General features: G+C 38.1%; 1 protein-coding gene across 2 annotated transcripts; it reads right to left on the reverse strand.

Annotated features, from left to right (window-relative positions):
* Positions 1 to 1,194: 1,194 nt before the first annotated feature.
* On the reverse strand, positions 1,195 to 22,341 carry LOC131952213 (cdc42 homolog). 2 transcript variants are annotated; one of them, XM_059314784.1, is made up of 4 exons: positions 22,303 to 22,341; positions 4,626 to 5,704; positions 4,208 to 4,272; positions 1,195 to 3,578 (listed from the first exon to the last, which is right to left on the reverse strand). In XM_059314784.1, exons 2-4 carry the CDS (start codon positions 4,789 to 4,791, stop codon positions 3,162 to 3,164), a joined length of 648 nt encoding a protein of 215 aa, XP_059170767.1. In that variant the 5' UTR covers positions 4,792 to 5,704; positions 22,303 to 22,341; the 3' UTR covers positions 1,195 to 3,161. The 2 variants fall into 2 exon arrangements, with proteins under 2 accessions (XP_059170767.1, XP_059170766.1); XM_059314783.1 differs by lacking the exon at positions 22,303 to 22,341 and adding an exon at positions 9,550 to 9,663.
* Positions 22,342 to 22,921: the final 580 nt, after the last annotated feature.

The following is a 22,921-nucleotide window of genomic DNA, read 5'->3' on the forward strand; positions in this document are numbered from 1 at the left end:
TTCTGTTAGAAAGATCTAATAGTTCTTATAGCTAGGTATACGACATGTGCACACAAAAAAAAAACTTGCCCGAATGCAGCAAATGAGCAGTTTTGGTCGGGGAAACAATATAAAATTTAGAAAGGTAAAAAAATACTTTAAACAGATTTGGACTGAAAATTTATGTTTTTATCTACTTTCTTTGACGTAGGCCGTGACTTTATGGGCTCTATTCGGTAGCTGTCAGTAGGTTTGATTTGAATCAAGGTTCTCTCTTCTAGTAAGTGATTAAAAAACCGTTGAAATCTAATACAAAACAAGTTTTGCTTTCAACAATAGGGCTGGTAAGTAGGTCACCAACCAGTTCTATGGCTCATGCAGGTTTTATTGAACTGGTTGGTGACCTACTAACCAGCCCTATTGAGTCATCGTCTGACGCATACCTCTGGTACGTTGCGTCAAGGAATGATCGGTTAAAATTTGTAATTAGAGACACGTGCGGCAGGTGTGTTGGTGGGGGGGGGGGGGGGCGGGGGAGGAGGGTGTACGACCTCACACCTGCGTTGTAATCAGAGAACTGACACCGGAACAGGTTGCCTAGCCGAGATTGGAATCAAAGGGTGAGTAATGGTCCGTGCTGACGTCGCGAAGGGGGGGGGGGAAGTAGAGGGAGGGTACTCACCAAACCAGAATTCACTCACACGGTTCTGACAGTTTTTAAAATCCTATTTTTATTTTACAGTTGTACAGAAATAAAATGAACAAAGGATAACTGTAGTTTTGTAATTTGATTTAATTTTACATTTGACAAATTATCAATATTTTTACCACATTCAATTACAACAATAGTAAAATTGTGAATAGTTTTATATACAGTTACACATAATCACCCATCACAGTAATAAACAATATTATTTTCATAAAGAGAACTTGTCAAACGTTAAGGCAATTTACATGATGTATTACGACTATAGTCTCACAATACATAAAAAACCAAACGTTCAGATGATGTATTTTTAGTTAGAGAAGTATGGGGGGGGGGGAGCAGAGGCGTCACAATAGGGGTGCGGGTGTGCGGGACGCACCGGGTGACACCATTTTAGGGAGGTGACACCAAGGCAAAAAAAAATTCCAAAATATACTGAAGGAAAATGCTTTTTTTTCCAGCTAAGTTAAGGATTAAATCAAATGAAATTGTTTTGTACTACTTGACGATACAATGGAGAGAGTGGGGGGGCACCGGATAACACCCGACTCAATTGGGTGGTACGACATGTTAAGTGACTAATTATACTAAAAGCACTTGGCCAATTTGAAAAAAGTATTGGGGCGGAAGATTGACATTGGTTTGGTCCCGATATTAATAATATTTGTCGGCGTGCTAATTTATCTCCAGGTGCGAAGGGTGGCATTTGTTTCCGCATAAAAAACAACAAACTAGATATCAGAATGTCATTAATGTATTGAACCTATTGATCAACATCTAATAAAATCGGTTGTGTTAAAAATATGACTATGGCTTGGTCGTTTCTCAAATTACGGATATCTAGAAACAACACGAAAAACAACATCCGTACGTTTTTATCTCCCTTTATAACCCCACTTCAGATAATCGGCTTTGTTTGGCCGGTATGAATCGTCCCATCCGGGAGTGCCTGGTTGAGTAAAAAAAAGTTTCCCTTTCAAACCTGACGGTCTATGGGGTATGTGAAGTAGAGTTCACCTGTTTCTGTGACCTCGGCATATGAAGAGATAGTGTGGTCAGCACTATGCCCAGCCGCCTTTACTTTCCCTAACGTGAGTTAGGTACCCATTAGAGTTGGGTGGACTCAAGGACGGTTTACTGACTTGAACCCGGATTCGAACTCGAGACTTACGGGTCCAGCTCTCTACCGCTAGACCACTCCGTCCCATACCTGATTGAGTCAAAATGTCGAGTTCGATTCCGGGGCATCTAACTTAAATGCAAGAGCGGCTGAGCATAGAATTGACCACTCTATCAATTCACAATTCCGGGTGAGCTCGGCTTCAAATGCCCCATTGAACATCACAGTTCCTTTCACCAGTCTACCATGACGTTAGGTTAGAAAAACATTCTACTTCGTCAGACATGAATGTGTATGTCGACTTACACTCGTTATGTAGGAGTAAACTAACAAATCAAAACAGTTTTTTTCATCACCTTTATACAACAAAACATTAAATCAGAATTAATTATACATACAAGTTAGATAATCAGGATGGTTATGTTTAAGAGTGTGTTTAACTTAATCTAAACCACAGCAGTTAATACTTGAAGACTTAATCTCAGTCTATTTTAGCCTTGGCTTAGACCGTAACATCATATTATCGCAGTCTGGGCAATACTGTAACATACTGTGTACTGTTGTTTCTGTATGTTTGGTTATTTACTTTTGTATTGGCGGTTAAGGTTAGGATCGTAATTAAGACTAGGGTAAGATTTCGCGCTGGGGATAGCGGTACAAGCAGGTATAGCTCTGGTATCCCAAACTTGCGAAAACTGAGCGACCAAATGAGGTAAGTAAACCAGTGAACGCTATTTGTTTCAGAAATACAATCTTCTGCCTAGACCGCACACGATGTTGTCGCCAATGGAAAAACAGCGAGCGATGCGGTGGATTGTGGGTGACTCCGAGGTGTGTTGACGGTGACTCATGTGTTGACGCTAACTCAGTGGTGTGCTGACGCTGACTCAGAGGTGTGTTGACGTTGACTCAGTGGTGTGGTGATGGTGTCTCAGTAGTGTGTTGTCACAGACTCAGTGGTGTATTGACGCTGACTCAATGATGTTTTTGACGCTGAGTCAATGATGTGTTGACGTTGACACATTGGTGTGTTGACGGTGTCAGTGGTGTGTTGACGGTGACTCAGTGGTGTGTTAACGCTGACTCAATGGTGTGTTGACGGTGACTTATATCACGTGATCAACGTGTAAAAAAAAAGATACAACTTTTTGGAATGTAAGAAGTAACTTCACCGGCAACCCGGCTTCAACAGTTTTTCCTTTCACGGCTTTAGAAGCTACTTCAAAAACCGTGAAACCGTGAATGTGTATTTTAGGGGCTTGTGTAAGCACAGGGCTATTGTACACTTAAATGTACATAAAGATTTAACCCTGACGTTGCAGTTAATGAATCGTCTGTTCTTTTTTTTTTAATCCATTACCCGCTAAACAATCTTTTCATTCGATGCCAGATATTATCTTTCCTCCGTGGTATCGCCGCCGTCATAAGCGCTTGGTAAAAAATTTTGTCCAACCCCTCGCCCGTCAGCGCCGAGCACTCGGCATACATCCGGGCTTTCACCTTGTTAGCCAATCGTTTTCCTTCTTTGTTGGAGACGAACGACACCGATTGGCTGGAGGAGTTTGAGGAGACCGAGGTCTCGCTGATGATTCGGTCCCGGAGGTCGGTCTGAGTGCCGACGAGGATGATGGGACATTTGGGTTTGAACTCGCGGAGCTCAGGGATCCATCTGGACCGGATGTTGATAAACGAATCCGGGCAGGCGACGGAGAAACAGACGATGAAGACATCCGTTTCGGAGTAGGTCAACGCGCGCAGGCGATCATAGGTTTCCTGTTAGAAATAGAATAGATAAACATTTTTGAAAAAAAAAACTTGCAATATCTAGCGAAGAGGGGGAGGGGAGATATTCAAAAAATGAGATTTTAAAAATGAAAATAATATGAAGAGAAATAAATTTGTAGCACAACAGCATCCGTTTTTATGATTCATTCATAACGACATTCGAAATGAGAGTAAATGGATTTGAAGGGGTGGGGGTGAAAATTCACATAAACGATACATTAATGATTAAACAATGACGTTCATTTGCGAAATAGCAGTATTAAGATAACAAGTACTAATTAGTCCATCGTATTAACAATGGGCATGTTAAAACACTATCCTGGTCAAGATATAACCTCTTCCCCTTTCAATTTTTCTTAATGAAGCTCACATATTTTTCCTTCTAACGATAAAATGAAATATGTCAAACTGTCAAGTTACGTGCATCTACTTGATGTTTTTAGGAACATCTCTTAAAAATTAAGTCCAAAGATAATTTTAAATGGGTACCAAAATTCGCTCAGAACTGTGTGTTATTAAAACTGTTTTACTCCGCTAGTAGACTACCCGTAATAGAGAAAGTGAATAAGGCACGACACTTCATAAATGATGGTAAAAAAACATGCACGTTTTCTCACCTGGCCAGCCGTGTCTATGAGGGTCATGGAACATGGCGCCCATTCGTTTCCTAATGCCATGGCAACTGTGACAATACAAGAGAACATAATCATGTCTTTTGGTCAATACGTTTTGTACTGGTGCTTTTAACATACACATAATAAAACTAGGATGTACATATAATAAAGTTAAACGTAATTCATAATACAGTCATATGTAAATCGTATATAGAGCAATACGTCAATAAATTATCATGAAACAGAGCGTGTTAATTCTTGATCAAGTTTCGTATAGAACTTGGGCGAACCTTCGAGCAATTGACTAAGTACTAAAGAACTGCATAGGCAGACACTGTAGGTATTGTACCTGTTGTAACTATGAACGTTAAAAACCTAGTTACTATATCTGTTGTGACTATGAGCGTGACAATCTAGTTACCTGTGAAGCTGTCGAAGTGTGTAGGTGAGTACTCCGTCAAGAAATCCCCCTGGACGTAGCGTAGCAGCATGCTGGTCTTCCCCACCCCGCCATCCCCCACCACCACACATTTGTACTGGTTGGGGTCGAGGCGACCTGACCTCCTTTGGAACATCGGGTTTTCCATGTCACTAATGTCAAGGACACTGCTACCTCCACACAGAATTCGATGACAACAACGTCAGTTCTTCTGTTATTATCCCGTCTTTATCCACAAAACTTGTTCAATTTTCAGTGATGGTGTTGGTATAAAAGCGGTGTAAAAGATTGACTAGACTGCTGAAAAATTTATCCTAGCCGAAATCACAGATGCACAGCCGTTCTAGCATGTGATGTAATCCAGTCAATAACAGAAATCGCATAACACTTTTTATTTAAAGTGCTGTTGATTAACTAATAGCAAGTTTACAGTAAGCACGGCGGAAAAAAAGTATATGCATTTTATAGACGATTTCTACAAATCTAAACTGAAGTTGTTTTGATTTTGTTATGTTCTTCGTTGATGTTTCTAAATCAATATTCCTTTTAATACAAACAAAACACTTGCTTAAGGCAAATTTTCTATTCAGAAGACAACGCCATACAATAATCTATCAAGCGTATGCAGAAAAATATTTTTTTATATATACTGGCAGAAAATGTTCCTCTTCACCGTAAGGCATAAAAAAAATCTTCCTATTCACCGTCAGTTTGTTAACCTTGGGTTTATTAACGGCATTTCCTTTTCTGGAATCCCAGGCGAATTAATGGCGTGCTCTGCCTTTCACTGGCGACAGATGAAAAGGTTGGGATAAAAAATTGTATTTTATTATTGATTAGCATGGGTTGTCTCCCTTGCAAGAACACAGTCGGAGTTAACTTTCCTTGAATGGAAACACTGATAGTGAGTTGACGGCTGTTTCTGTTGGTTTTGTGGTGCGTGTCAAATATAATCGGAAGTTTTATTCACAGTAACGTAGGTTTATTTATATCGACGAATGAAATCAATCATAAACATGCTCAGCTGACTGAGTAGGGGGCTGCGTATCCCTGACTTTAATCTGAAATTTAAAAAAAAACATTTATGTTTAAATCAATATGGATGATGTATAAAATGGGTAAAGAAATTGATTTTGACATAAACATCAAAAATGGTACTTGAATCAACATTTGATAATACGATATTATTGTTTGGTTGCATTTTTAATTACCATTTTTATAACGTAGTTTTATTTTTGTTTATTTATTTTTTACTGGATATTCACAAGAAAGCGCATTTTTAGAAAAATTATAAACATAATTGTAATCAACATTTTTCATTTAATTTAAAATAGATCTAGAATAAGTACAAGTTTTCTGAAACAGACGGCAAATGTAACCACGTAGCTGCTTTATAAAAGTGGCGGATTATGGAAAAGGCCGACACGGCATCATCAGCTTGATCCCTTTGTATGGTGGAGGCCAAAAATAGTCTCTTATATCCTTAACAATAAATAAATATATATATATATATATATATATATATATATATATATATATATATATATATATATATATATATATATATATATATATATTTATGGAAAGATATATATATATATATATATATATATATATATATATATATATATATATATATATATATATATATATATATATATATATTCTTATATATATAATTATATATATATATATATATAATTATCAGCCAGATGCCCAGCTCAAGCTGAATTTCTCCCAGCTGCCTATATAAAGCTGTAGCATGTGACTGTGAACAAACTTGTTATACTTTCGGCGTGGTCACACTTGTCCATCCCACATCCTTGATATAAACAATGATTTAAGAATTCATGATATCAAAAACATGCACGTGTTGACAGGCTTTGACGTTTTATAAAAGTAAACAAATGCCCATGTAAACAATGGCTTAAGACTTGTAAACAAAATGTTACGGTTTTTTCGGTCAGTGGGTTTTCGCATAACGGCTAACTTATGCAACGAGTGGAGTAATCAGGTCACATCGACTGCTCACCGAATTAATTAACGTGTTCGCGCATGCTCAGTCTGGATCAGCTGGTATGTCAACCCTTGATGTATTTGTGTACCTTCTGACAAGTATGTGTACTTTCTGACAAGTATGTGTACTTTCTGACAAGTATGTATACTTTCTGACAAGTATGTGTACTTTCTGACAAGTATTTACTTAAATCTTCTGATAAGTATGTACAATTTCTGACAAGTATGTATACTTTCTGACAAGTATTTACTTAAATCTTCTGATAAGTATGTACACTTTCTGACAAGTATGTATACTTTCTGACAAGTATTTACTTAAATCTTCTGATAAGTATGTACACTTTCTGACAAGTATGTATACTTTCTGACAAGTATGTGTACTTTCTGACAAGTATTTACTTAAATCTTCTGATAAGTATGTACACTTTCTGACAAGTATTGTATACTTTCTGACAAGTATTTACTTAAATCTTCTGATAAGTATGTACACTTTCTGACAAGTATGTATACTTTCTGACAAGTATTTACTTAAATCTTCTGATAAGTATGTACACTTTCTGACAAGTATGTATACTTTCTGACAAGTATGTGTACTTTCTGACAAGTATTTACTTAAATCTTCTGATAAGTATGTACACTTTCTGACAAGTATGTATACTTTCTGACAAGTATTTACTTAAATCTTCTGATAAGTATGTACACTTTCTGACAAGTATGTACACTTTCTGACAAGTATGCACACTTTCTGACAAGTATGTATACTTTCTGACAAGTATGCATACTTTCTGACAAGAATGTATACTTTCTGACAAGTATATATACTTTCTAACAAATATGAATACTTTCTGACAAGCATGTGTACTTTCTGACAAGTATTTAAACCTTCTGACAAGTATGTATAAGGGCCTACGTTCTGACATGTATGTATACCTCCTGACAGGTATTTATATATTCTGCAATTTTTATTTACTCCAGTTGTTTTTTTTTAAATTATATTTTATACTTCTGTTTCTTCATTATATACATTCTACAATATAAACCATCATGACTAGTTTTTGTGTTCAAACTACACAGTAATTGGATTAATTATTTTTTTAAATCTTTATAATTGGATGCTTCCTAAGATATAATAACATAAGTTGCTAATGGGGTTGTAGAAAAGGATAATGCCAAATGGTTTCTGACATTGATTTTAGTACGGTAAGGAAAGTAAAAAATTGGACAAGCTTGTTCAACACGTGTCGATTTGTATTCCAAGAATTACACAAAAAGAGTATACCAAAAAGAACGCTAAAACGAACCCAAAACACCAAACACCACGAAGTAAATGCAAGCCCAAAAGCTGAGGTCAACCTATTTAATGTATCTTGTTAGGCGTTCTGAGCATTTTCTATTGCTGTGTATATGAGTAAACTAATTATTTCTCAACAGACTAAATTGTGATAAAGCTTGTCTTCTTTAATTTTTTTTATTTATTAAAACACAGGTTACCGCTTCAGGAAGAACCTGATAATTTGGAACTTTCCTAATTTAAAAAATTAAATTTATAATACAGCTAATGGGTTCCTATTTAAACTTAAGCCTAATGTTAATTACACAATTAAAAAGTTAATCAATCAGACCGTCTTTTATACAGGAATGTAGTATTTGAAATTATATAATAAAGTAAAATACCACGATTGATATTATTCTTTTTTAGTATTGAATCTTTCTATAGTTAAAAAAAACTTTTGGGAGTGGAGTGATAAACTGTCTCCCTTCGCTAATTTTGTTTCTTATAAATGGGAAGTAAGGCAAATTAATATCCAGTATAAAACAATTGTATTTCAACTTTCAACACACGTATGCCTATGTTTCTAAACGTATTAAACATTTTTGTTATATATTATTACATCAAAGTTTTAAATATTACAATTAATAACATTTACATATATTATTAAATCGAATTTTTAAGCATTACAATCAAATACGAATAAATACATGATTATAACGATTTTGAAAAAATAAATAACAATAAAATATGAAATCGATGTTCTAAAATATACATTTAAATACATATAAATTTATTTGTATCTGTGCATTTTTTGTAATGTGCATTTCTCTTAAATATTTTTGCAAATCCGCGTAAATTAATCCGCGTCTACAAATTTGAAAACCGCTGACGCGTTAAACCAACTTCTGAATTGTAATTGGTAAAAATGCACAATAGAGCTTATATATTCACGGTACAAGCTACAGCCTTCTAAAACTCCTCAAGAAATTTGTTAGTAAAATAGGCAAGAAAAAAAACATGACACTTACAGTTCTCAATAATCACAAATATAATCTTTCCTCTAAAACTCCTCAAGAAGTTTGTTAAGAAAATAGGCAAGAAAAAAAAACGATACACTTACAGTTCTCAATAATTACAAATATAATCCACTACAATCTTTCCTCTAAAACTCCTCAAGAAATTTGTTAGGAAAATAGGGAAGAAAAAAGAAACAAGACACAGTTCTCAATAATCAGAAATATAATCCACAAAAATCTTTCTTCTAAAACTCCTCAAGAAATTTGTTAAGAAAATTGGCAAGAAAAAAAACATGACACTTACAGTTCTCAATAATCACAAATATAATCTTTCCTCTAAAACTCCTCAAGAAGTTTGTTAAGAAAATAGGCAAGAACAAAAAAACAACAATACACTTACAGTTCTCAATAATCACAAATATAATCCACAAAAATCTTTCTTCTAAAACTCCTCAAGAAATTTGTTAAGAAAATAAGCAAGAAATAAAAAAACCAATACACTTACAGTTCTCAATAATCACAAATATAATCTTTCCTCTAAAACTCCTCAAGAAGTTTGTTAAGAAAATAGGCAAGAAATAAAAAAAACCAATACACTTACAGTTCTCAATAATCACAAATATAATCCACTTAATCTCATCCTTTTTTTTTACAATATTTCTATTTTATTAAAAAAAAACCGATTTTCCTGTTATCAAACCCGTTGAGCCCCAGGTATGTATGTTGACTGGTGAAGAAACCCAACAAGTGCTATATATGTAGGAACTTCAATGAAAACAACCAACGTCGAACACAAGGGATGACACCTGGCGCACGCGCATCTAATTATCTCCGTGAGCACTCACAATATGCGTCAACCCTCGCTTGTATGCCGCGGTGGTAATTGAGTAGCTTCATCACCAGGGGCGGAGAACTCCCGTGATGTAAAGCTAGGTTACGTCAGTAAAAAAAAAAGTAAAGTTCACAATACTGTCCATGGGACAGGTGAAGTAGAGCCCACATATTTATATACCCTCGGCATATAAAACAATAGTGTGGTCAGCAAAATGCCCAGCCGCCTTTACTTTCCCTAACGTGAGTTAGGTACCCATTAGAGCCGGGTGGACTCAGGTACGTCAGTAATTACTTAAATTAGAGAAGAGTACTATGATACAACAGAGAGTAGGAAATATACACATTACGTAACGCAACAAAACTACCTTTATTAACCCAACTCCATATATTTTATATAACATGATATAACATATAACTATAGACCACTAACCCTCGTATTATGGACTACATCAAAGAGCTACATCTCATACAACCACACACAGCCTACAGCAACACTTCTAGAAAACAAGAGTTTCTTTCATGTCTCTCTTCGGTGGGGGAGGGGAGGAACAGGAGGGCGGTTGTGGTAATTTAAATAGAAAATATATACTCTAACCAATCCCCCATCCCCCAAATTGTTTTTAGGAGCCCCTCCCCCCCCCCCACCCCCCTGAACCAGAAAAAAAATGTCTGAAATAAATACTGCTAAAAACACAACACTAGTTGGTGCAACTACAAAACTGTAATAATTTTGTGCTTGATACAAATAAAGTATGTTGTTGCATACCCTTCTTTTCAATTCATTATGTGTAAACGGGGAAAAACTTATTTTTATTTTCAATGTTCACATTGTAAAAAAACTTAAGTCAATTACTCCGCCATTTTGACATGCGCAGTACATCCATTCATTACACATTTAAACATGAGCTGTACTCGATATCTAGAACAGACGCTAATCATTTATAAACTGGGCTCTTTTAGAAACTCTTTAATCCGTTTCAAGTATACATTTCTATTCCTGGCTTATTTAAAAATGGTAGCACAAAGCAACTCAGTATGCAGACGTGGGTGTATTAAAAAAACAGCAGACGACAGTACTGGATATAAAAATATATTGCTCACCGTCTAAAGAGTCAGGGTGAAGCACGCGCTTCATTAATGAGTGGCTTGGTGAGATCATTGGCGCATTTGATCGTTCGACTTTCAGGGAGGGGAAGACTTAACTGTGTCAGTCATTGACGCATTAAAAAATGTGGACGCTGTGGTGTAGAAGTAGGGGGGTGAGGAATGGTGGGGGGATATGGACAAGGGTATCCTACTTGTATTGAAATACTAACGGGAATTACCGATCAGAAGATTTCGAGTTGTTGTTCTATTAGGTAAAGGCTTTGCATTATACGAAACGTGGGCTGTTGCCTAGGCAACGGTTTGAAGTGAAATGTTATCTCTAATAATAATGTAGAGCTAAGGATACTTGAGAGCCTCATTATAATATGACATCACCGTCTATAAATAACTATTCAAATATTGTTTCAGCTATAAGCGTTTATAACACTCAATTCGTGTTAGCTACAAGTACATTTTCAAATGTTGTATCAGCTATAAGCGAATATAACACACCTTTTATGTAAGCCATATAAATACCTTACCAAAAATTGTATCATCTACACGTGTATATAAAACCCAATACATGTATGTTATAAATACCTGTTCAAATATTGTATCATTTATAAGCGAATGTAACAAGTAAGGTAAGCTATAAATTAAAATACATTTTCAAATATTGTATCATCTACACGAGTATATAACAATATATCCGCGCATGCTATAAATACCGAAAATATCACTCCACTAGTCGAAACCTCCTAAATTTGAAATGCGTTACAGATGAAAAACTTACGGAAATCTTTAAAATAAATATATCCGAATGTACGTTATTCCTCACCACTGCAAGAACACAAACAAACACACAGGTCTACCTAGACACAATGTGTCGTCTGCCTCTGCTCCTGCGACCCACCTGTTGGCAGACGACGGAAAACAAGGGGAGATCAATACCGCCAGTTCAACAATCAACGGAATGTAGTTTTTTTTTTTACCAAGTGACGCCATGAAATGACGCGTCTCTCGCTTACACGCGCGGCCAACAACAAATAGGCCAGTAACAAGTGGCTACTGACGTCACGCATAATCTAGCAGATATACTGATATTGCCGTGAAATGTTAGTGTATTCATACCGATACATATATAAATAAATGAATGTATATATATATATATATATATACAAGATTACCCGGGCGCCCGCGCCTATAGCCATGACGGACTGACACACTACCTAGCTGCTTATATTATAGATATATATATGATTTATGGTTTATATGATAAAAAGGCAGATAAGCAGTGTTTCTTCCAGACATTTTTCTCCGGGCAAGCACTTGAAATTTCCGGGGGGGGGGGGGGGGGGGGGGGCTGGACACTATATATTTTCTATATAAATTCCATTTCGTTCGGGGGCGGTAGACTTTCTACGGGGGGGGGGGGGGGGGACCCCTCCCCACTACACGAAGAGATGCCTTGGAGAAACTCTGCAAATAAGCTAATATAAAGACCTCTACGCCAAATCAACACACCAACCCAGCACTTTCTCTTCTATCTAAATATCATCAATCAGAAAACAATCACAAGTTATTTAATAAGATGCACGACTTAAAGGCTAAGCCAACGTCTACTGATAGAAATATTTTACCAACCACCTTCGGACAAAAAAAAAATCATACAATGACGTAGTCTGGTCGCCGAGTTCGGATCTTTGTTCGTACATGTGACTACAGGACGTAGACATTTCACCAACCTGGCTGTAATCGTACTTAAGTTATCGTTTTCACAGGCATACACACACACAAACACACACACACACACAGACATACACGTACAAAATTGCACAACTAACTTTTTCCGGCTTAGGGAGGTATAAAACGTCGAGATTTGTGAAAATCTCGAGAGATTTTTGCACAATTACAATACTTCCTCTATAGCCTACTTCTTATACGCTAAAGTAAAAAGGAAATATTTTAACTTCTGTAACAGTCCGCCAACCCTCCCCTCCCCTCTATCCATGCACGTTTCCCAAGCAGCTGAAAAATGTAACACCAAACGGGAGACGACTACGGGAATAAACGTGACGTCAGGTGTTGTCCCATTGCTCCGGAGTTGTCTCCCCCAACACAGTGACACCAAAAAAAGAAAATGCTAACCTCCACAAGGTAACATCCAAATATGTGCCGGTGTCGCTGGCTCAGATGTAAACAAAGCTGGGCCTACACAATACACGCACATACACACAAGGACATGCGAACACACACACAGTTTCTCTCTCACACACACAAACACACATTTACACACATACACACAAGGATACGCGAACACACGCACTTTATCTCTCACTCACACAAACACACACATACACACAAGGACACGTGAACACAGACATTCACACACTATATATTTCTCTCTCTCACACACACAGACAGACATGCACACAGACACATACACACAAGTGCACACACACATACACACACACAATCTCTCACACACATGCAACTTGGTCTAAACAAACAGCGAATATTGAACCTTCACACGCTGACTCAAGAACCAAGTCAATTGGTTAGTTTGGAGCTACAAAAAGCAATGCCGATACTCGCCCTCTTCTGTTACGAATACGCACAGCTTTGTTCTAAAGTTTACATGTTTTCTCTATGCATGTCACTCCCACCCCCTTTCCGTGTTAATGTTGTTTTATTGCTGTAGAGGTTAAAGGGTAAACGCTACCATTCTCGAATATTTTATTTTAGCATTTTTTGTGAATAAAAGATCCCCAAACCTAGCCCTTGTCCTGGTACTAGTCCGGGTCCTAGACATAATCGTAATCCTAATCCTCTACTAAAAATCGCCATAGCACGAACCCTGACCCTCGTTTCGACCTTTAAAAAAACTTGGTTTTGAAATTGTATTATCATACTTTCGTTTTTACAAACATCAAATAAAGTACTATTTTTTTGAACGGCATATAATTATAACATCAGTATAGCATATAATTATAACACATCAATGATACCTCGGTGATGTTATTTGAAATTGGAAACAGGCGAACAATAAATTACGCAAATTATCAGTTGGAATTGGGAACATTAATAGTAGGCGTTGTGTACAGAGGATGGAGATGGTAGTATGTGACCTACTTAGGTCCGGTAATGTTTTATTTTGACATTGTATAATACCTTATATGGATTGATGGTGCAACTACCGGGGTTTTTCCACTGTCTTATTAAGGGTGTCTAAGACTAAGAAATTTTCCATCAAGATCTGATTGATTGATCCGGATCAGATGACTACCCCAACCAATGGCTACATGAGTTGAAGATAACCACCCCATAGCTCAGTGGCTAGGATCTCGGCGCGCCACGGCGGCGGCCGAGGTTCGATTACTCGGTGTGAAACTGAGTATAGTCTATGGTGTCTAGTGGTTTAGTGGCTTAGAATCTCGGTTTGCAGCCGAGTAGTGTGGGACAGTGGTTAGGAACACCATTAGTGGCCTAGTGGTAATAACCACATAAGTGTCACACAACAGGAAACACAACCAGCACGAGAACAGTAGCTCAAGTAGCCTTGAGTGATCTGTGAGTCTCCATAGAGACTTGTCCGCGCAGGCAGTCTACCTTGATCAAACGGTCTATTAAGACCAGGCCGTCCATTTTGTCCGGCAATAGATTCTGACCATTTGAACGTGAGAGAACTTAAGTCCTGAGTGTGCTATGCTTTCTTAAGTTGTTTTAGTCTTCTAGTATAATATTACTTGTCGCCAAGTGATTCTTGAAGCTATAGCAGTGTTGTGTGACCTGTGGCTATTTTTATACAGTGTTAAAATCTGTGATAGTATTTTTTCTTACGCTTTGTAAGTTGGGTTTTGTTATTTTCTAAATTAAATATTTTATCTCGTTTAACCTAGTGTTCTGCCACAACTGTGTTCGCTTATTAAAGGTTGTATGCAGATTGGATGAGTGTTAACTTCAATAGTATCACTAGTTTTCCCTAGACATCAAATCGAGCCCTAGTGTGTTGTTGAGTTAGTGTTCATTCATTTAGGCTGTAAGTCATTTGCATATAACCCCAAAAAAAGAATCCGGGGACGTTCACCATCTATCTGGCTGGTAGATAGGTAAACGTTACAAAGTGGGGTCTCGCCGAGATTTAATCTGTCGTTCCAGTTGTTGGTTATATCAGTTAAACACTAAGTTTAGTTTGATTTAGTTGTTTTTCTATCCAGTGAAGCCGTGTTATTGAAACGCGCGCAAGGCTAGAGTTATCTAGGTCAAAAGTCAGACGCTTCACGTCCTAGATAGGAGGTCAAGCTCATAACACAGCGCTGGGCCGTGTTAATTTAGAGAATCTAGGTTTGTTGTGATTTTGAAGTTAGTGTTATGGAATCTTTTTTGGCTAATCCCACTGTTGAGGAGATAGAAAAGTTGAGTAGGAAAGTTTTGATTAGTGTTGTTAAGGAATTGAAATTGGATAATTCTGTTACGCAGAAGTCAGAGGTGTTGAGAGATAAAATTGTTGTTCATTTTATTAATGAAGGTGTATTCGATGAAAGCTTGTTGGCTGGTGTGTTACTCCGCGAGGAGAAACCTCTAGAGAAGGTAGAATTAGAAGCTAGAATTGCTTTAGAGAAGGAGAAAGTTGCTTTAGAGAAGGCTTTAAAAGAACAGGAATTAGAGGCTAAAATTGCTTTAGATAAGAGGAGGTTGGAATTAGAATTTGGTCAAGTTAGTGATGTCACTTCTCTGGTAGATCCAAAAAAGTTGTCGGTGGGGCAAGTGATTGCCAAATTTGGGAAATTAGTTCCTAAATTTGATGAAACAGATTTGGTCGTTTTCTTTAACTCATTTGAGAGTTTAGCGAAGACATGTGAATGGCCCGAAACTTCCATTACTGCTTTATTGAGCTCGGTCCTTACTGGGAAAGCTGCAAAAACATACCAGGCACTCTCTCACGACGTTCAAAATAACTATAGTTTGGTCAAGACTGCCATTTTGAAGGCCTACGAACTGACGCCCGAGGCCTATCGGATGAAATTCCGAGCACTCCGCAAGTTACCCACTCAATCATATGTGGAATTTCTCTTTGAAAAGGAGAAAATATTCTCAAGGTGGCTACACTCTGAGGAAGTTTCTGAGTTTGAGAAACTCAGGTCACTTATCCTAAGGGAAGAATTCCTAACGTCCCTGCCTGAAGACATACGACTTCACATACTGGATAACAAGATAATTGACATCCAGAAGGCTGCTGAGTCGGCTGACACATATATGTTGGTGCATAAGAAACCACCAGTGTCAGGAAACCGCCTCAACCCCGTGCTTCCCCTTTTTGGCAGCAATCCTCCTGTTGGCCAACACTTGAAGACATTACAGTCCAGAGAGAAACCAAGATCAACTCTCAATCGTCGAGCAGTATGCCAGTTCTGCAAAAGACCTGGTCATCTTGTCAAGGACTGTTACAAACGTCGTCAATATAACAGAGAGGTGGTGCGTAGTTCTGCGCACTATGCTCTATCCCCTCAAGCAGCCAGTTCAGCTATGAACTCTAGAATTCTAAAGGACTCTAACCCTAAGTGTCCGCAAGAAGGTAGTCAAGTCTCCACACATTATGTGCAGTCACATTTTGACTGTTCACGCCACCGTCCAGTTTCTTCCGAGTCTACCGATCTCGAGGGATCGAGAAAGGTTGACTTTTCATCTTTCATTACAGAAGCTATCATTAGCAAACCAGGTGATCCGTTGTCTCAGCGGAATATCACCGTCCTAAGAGACACAGGAGCGTCACAATCACTTCTTTTGACGAACACCGGAAGGATTTCCATTATCCAGGGAGTGGGGACAAAATCTACTGTAGTCCCTCTACACAAGTTTGCCCTGAAACATCATCTCGTCGAAGGTGAAGTCATTTTAGGTGTGATAGATAGTATTCCTGTCCCAGGAGTACACCTACTTCTAGGGAATGACCTTGCGGGAAGCAAAGTATACCCCTGTACGGTTCCAAACCCTTTCTCAACAGTTCCAGATAATGATAATGAACTGTATCCTGCATGTGTGGTGACAAGAAGCCAGACCAAACAATTAGCGGACACAACGTCTGAACCACACCTACCATCATCGTCAAGAAATTCGACTCCCAAACAGGAGTCTATGCTTCCAGAAAACACAAGCCTGGGCTTACCCCTGAGAATATCTCAGGAAGACATCATTAAAGCTCAACAAGTCGACGCGGAACTCAAAGCAACGGTCGAGAAATCTCTATCATCTGACGATGGGGAATATTTCTCCGAGAACGGCCTCTTCTTTCGTCGCTCTGTACCAGTGAATGCCTCACCAGCCGAACCATGGTTGGGTAAAAACCAGCTGTGGGTCCCTCCACCTTATCGGCATGAAATACTGAAACTGGCACATGACCATCAAATGTCAGCGCACCCAGGAGTCACTAAAACGACGGCGAAGATCAAAGAACTGTTTTTTTGGCCCAAAATGAGAAATGATGTGTCGCGTTACTGCAAAAGTTGCACGAACTGTCAGTTGGCCGGAAAGCCAAACCAGAAAATTCCTAAGGCCCCTTTGAGTCCGATTCCTGTATTAGAAGAACCCTTTTCTAAAATCGTCATGGACTGTGTAGGTCCCTTGCCTAAAACCAAGGCGGGCAACGAGTACCTACTTACCTTTATGTGTTCAAGTACCCGTTTTCCCGAGGCGTTCCCCTTACGGAACATTAAGGCAAAGACTGTAGTCAGAGCCATGACCCGGTTCTTCACTACCTTTGGATTACCTAGAATCGTGCAAACAGATCAAGGCAGCAACTTCACCAGTCACCATTTTCAGGAAGCGCTAGCCAAGCTAGGCGTTACCCACATCACCAGCTCAGCCTACCACCCTCAGTCTCAAGGCGTACTTGAGAGGTTCCACCAAACCCTCAAAACCATGCTAAGAACATTCGCTAAAAGTAACACCCAATGGGATGAGACAGTTCCTTGGATTATTTTCGCCGCGAGGGACTGTGTCCAGGACTCTTTAGGCTACTCTCCTTTTCAACTGGTGTTTGGACATTCTGTCCGTGGTCCCCTAAAGCTGATACACGAACGGTGGACAGGTACCAGCGATCATCCAGTGGAAAACTTTGACGATTTTCACGTTCGACTGAAAGCCGTGTGCGAAATGGCTCACAAGAACTTAAGAAAGGCCCAAGTGAGAATGAAAGGACTGTATGATAAGAGTTCTCGTAAACGAACATTCAATCCAGGCGACAAAGTTCTTGTGCTGGTGCCTAATCTGAACAATGCGTTATCCTTGAGATATTGTGGACCCTTTACTGTGCATTCAAAATTAAGTGATTTGAACTATGTTGTCAATACGCCTGACAGAAGAAAGAAACAGACAGTGTATCATGTTAACTCACTGAAAAAGTATTATGATAATTGTAACAATTTTCATTCCACAGCTAAAATTACTTTACCTGTATGTTCAAATGTTTCTGATGATGTGATACATGATAAATTGAAACCCCCAAAATTGGTAAATTCTTCCTTTTTAGATAATTTGAATGTCCACCTTATGCATTTGTCCACAGAGGAAAGCCATAAATTGTCTCAATTATTTGAGACATTTCCCTCTATTTTTGGGGATGTCCCCAAAGAAGCGAAGGTTCCACCTCATGATGTAGACGTAGGTGACGCAAAACCCATCAAACAACACCCCTATAGAGTTAACCCGGAAAAAGCTGTTTTGATAAAAGATGAAATTGATTATATGCTCAAGAATGATATCATTGAGCCCAGTTTCAGCAACTGGAGTTCCCCATGTCTCCTAGTCCCGAAAGACGGTGGATCTTTCAGGTTTGTGACCGACTTTAGGAAGGTAAATGCGCTCACCAAAGCTGATTCCTATCCATTACCTCGAATAGAAGACGTTATTGATAAAGTTGGTCAGGCTAAGATAATTTCCAAAATTGATTTACTTTCAGGATACTGGCAAATCCCCTTATCTGACCGTGCAAAAGAAATATCTGCTTTTGTAACCCCTAATGGTTTTTATAGATACAAACGTATGCCCTTTGGTATGCGAAATGCTGGTCAAACTTTCCAGAGGGTCATTAACTCTGTCATTGCTGACATAGACCAATGTGAGGCCTACATAGATGATATAGTTGTATTTTCTAATACTTTTGAAGAACATATTGTGCAGTTGACTAACCTTTTTAGAAAATTGTCTGAGGTGAATTTTACTGTAAACTTGCATAAAAGTGATTTCTGTAAAGGTTCAATTACCTATTTGGGTTATCAAGTGGGAACGAACCAAGTTCGGCCCATTGAAGCTAAAGTAGATGCTATTGTAAAGTTGCCACCTCCCAAAAATTGTAAAGAAATCAAAAAGTTCCTTGGGATGGCTGGTTACTATAGGCGGTTCTGTCAAAACTTTTCAGCTGTTGCTGAACCTCTTACAGCCTTATTGAAAAAGGGTGTTGAGTTTGAATGGTCAAATAAATGTCATGAAGTTTTTTTAACCATTAAGTCATTTTTATCTAATGCTCCTGTTATGGCTGCACCAGATTTCAGCAAGCCCTTTAAACTTGCCATTGATGCTAGCAACTTAGCCATTGGCTCAGTCCTATTTCAAGAAGACAACATGGGGATTGACCATCCCATTGCTTTTTTTTCCAGGAAGTTAAATGAGAACCAAAAGAATTACTCTACTATTGAAAAAGAAGCTTTAGCTTTGGTTTTGTCCTTACAACATTTTGAAGTCTATGTCTCTTCTTCAACCAATCCAGTCAGAGTGTTTTCTGACCATGATCCCCTGAAATTTACCTCTAAGTTAGGACAGACAAATCAAAGAATATTGAGATGGTGCTTATATTTCCAAAATTTTAATCTGGAAATTTCACACATTAAGGGTAGTGATAATGTTGTGGCTGATTGTTTGTCAAGGATGTAAAATCTTATTGCACACATTGATCATGTGACATGTTTTGTGGTTCATTAAGACCATACACAGGTGTTGTGTTTGGGTGACACTCACATGAAAATGAGTGGTATGAGTTTTGAATTTTTCAAAATGTCAATCCTGTTACAAATTTTTTTTATTTTCAGGTGAACCTTAATTAAAGGTGGTTTTTAATTATATGTAATCTTCTATGATAATATGTCTCACATGGCTCAGTTGATATTGTAGCTAGTCATTGAAATAAAGGTCTTACCCTGGCGGGTTTACCACTTTTAATATCCTCATGGAAATATTGCAATACCCCTTTTTGAGGGATTTTGATGTATAATTATTTTTGGAAGGGTTACTCCCCTTTCACAAATTGTAAAAGTCTGAGTTACTTACCTTTTTTGTTCAGGGATATTTTCATCTGGTATTAAGGTTTTGATTGCCTACATTTGTAAAGCATTTTTTTTTATTTCATTGTCAGATTGGTTCCTTATGTATGTTTTTGTGGAACCTATCTGTCACTTCCAAAAAGGGAGGGGATGTGACCTACTTAGGTCCAGTAATGTTTTATTTTGACATTGTATAATACCTTATATGGATTGATGGTGCAACTACCGGGGTTTTTCCACTGTCTTATTAAGGGTGTCTAAGACTAAGAAATTTTCCATCAAGATCTGATTGATTGATCCGGATCAGATGACTACCCCAACCAATGACTACATGAGTTGAAGATAACCACCCCATAGCTCAGTGGCTAGGATCTCGGCGCGCCACGGCGGCGGCCGAGGTTCGATTACTCGGTGTGAAACTGAGTATAGTCTATGGTGTCTAGTGGTTTAGTGGCTTAGAATCTCGGTTTGCAGCCGAGTAGTGTGGCACAGTGGTTAGGAACACCATTAGTGGCCTAGTGGTAATAACCACATAAGTGTCACACAACAGGAAACACAACCAGCACGAGAACAGTAGCTCAAGTAGCCTTGAGTGATCTGTGAGTCTCCATAGAGACTTGTCCGCGCAGGCAGTCTACCTTGATCAAACGGTCTATTAAGACCAGGCCGTCCATTTTGTCCGGCAATAGATTCTGACCATTTGAACGTGAGAGAACTTAAGTCCTGAGTGTGCTATGCTTTCTTAAGTTGTTTTAGTCTTCTAGTATAATATTACTTGTCGCCAAGTGATTCTTGAAGCTATAGCAGTGTTGTGTGACCTGTGGCTATTTTTATACAGTGTTAAAATCTGTGATAGTATTTTTTCTTACGCTTTGTAAGTTGGGTTTTGTTATTTTCTAAATTAAATATTTTATCTCGTTTAACCTAGTGTTCTGCCACAACTGTGTTCGCTTATTAAAGGTTGTATGCAGATTGGATGAGTGTTAACTTCAATAGTATCACTAGTTTTCCCTAGACATCAAATCGAGCCCTAGTGTGTTGTTGAGTTAGTGTTCATTCATTTAGGCTGTAAGTCATTTGCATATAACCCCAAAAAAAGAATCCGGGGACGTTCACCATCTATCTGGCTGGTAGATAGGTAAACGTTACAAGTAATAGTGCAGGTATGTAATCGTCAAGTATTATTTCAATGTCTGAGGTAGACGCAGGTACGTAAAATAGTCCTAGAAAAGACAGAAACGTTTTAGCCATACAGGATCCGAACCCACAACTCCACGTGTGCTTCAGGTTAGAAGTGTAAACACTATGACCAGTTATCTCTACAAATTAGACATTTCATGATCGCCCACTCTCATAACCTATACACGGAAGCAGTGGAATGACGTTAGGCTAAAACGACTCTGTCTATTTTAGGACTATTTTACTCATAATTGTCGACATTTGGCATTAGAATAACACTTTGTCTACATTGCTATTTCATGAACAAATAACCCCTCTTTATGATATACACAGTAGACAACAGGAGAGTTGGATAAGACTGATGTTAGATGGAAATGTACAAGAAACAACGAGGGATGCAACAAACAAAAAAATTAACATGGAGAAGATCGCACGAGATATAGTTATTCGTGAGCCTATTGATGTTTATAGATGATGATAATGGTATTGGTTAACATACCCGCAGAATCGTATTTTAAATCCTTAACCTTGTTCATTCATTCAATCAATCAAAAACATCAACAACATATGAAACAAAAAAAAACAGTTGTCACTATCCACTAGTCCAGGACGCACATAACCTGTTTGAACAAATATCCAAAATTTACACTTACATGCAAAAAAAAAATGTGCAAATACTATTCGAGAAACAGGATAAAAATACGATTTCTAAATTTGCAACAGGACACAAAAATACAAAACAATTCAAAATACGTAAATCAAGAAAACAAATTAGTCCCTTTTAGTAACACCTCTCCAAAATTCACACAAAAGTCCGAATATCATAAAAGAAATGCTAATAAGAAACACAAAAAAACCATTATGTTTCAAGGTACCTAAACCAAGAAGTCACATTTTAACTGGAATAAACGAACATACAAAGAAAACAAACTTATACCTACACTAGATAAACTCACACCAGCCGAGTCGCCTGATGACGCTAGAGTAAGCTATTTTTACTACCGCTTGTGCTTTTATACGTGCGGTGACAATTAACATCGACTCACGCGGTGATTAACAAACGGGGCGGCGACTAAGTGCTCCCCTCGAGCTTGTTATCTCGTTAAAAATTACCCCCTCCCCCTTTCATACACGTACTTCCCTCCCCCACCCACAGCTTTAAAAAAACGCTCATTTGTTGTGATCGTCAGATATAGTTGGTTGGGGATTTTGTAACTGCAATAAAAATAGAACTGATTCTTTTTATTCGGGAAAGTCGTTTCAAATTTGAAATTTAAACTATTTATAAAAGGTACTTTTTATGAATTTGTGTTTGTATTGCTTGGAGTAAGGATTTTCGTAGGACAATTGTTTCAGTTTTATTTGAATGCATTACAAGTCTGCCATCTTTTTGTTTCTCATTCCTGAGTCAGTTTAAGGTCAGGCTTAACGTTAGGCTAAAAATAGAAAGCCGATAAGCGACGGAACTGTGTTTCATAATGACGCCACAAAGTTCCAACTTATCCCTTTCTTCCCCTAGTCCCTCCCCCCCCCCCCCCACTACCACAACCCCCGGAAGAA

The sequence above is a fragment of the Physella acuta genome, unplaced genomic scaffold (assembly GCF_028476545.2).
Source record: "Physella acuta isolate Inbredline_101_S28 unplaced genomic scaffold, ASM2847654v3 ptg000860l, whole genome shotgun sequence".
NCBI classification, from domain to species: Eukaryota; Metazoa; Mollusca; class Gastropoda; family Physidae; genus Physella; species Physella acuta.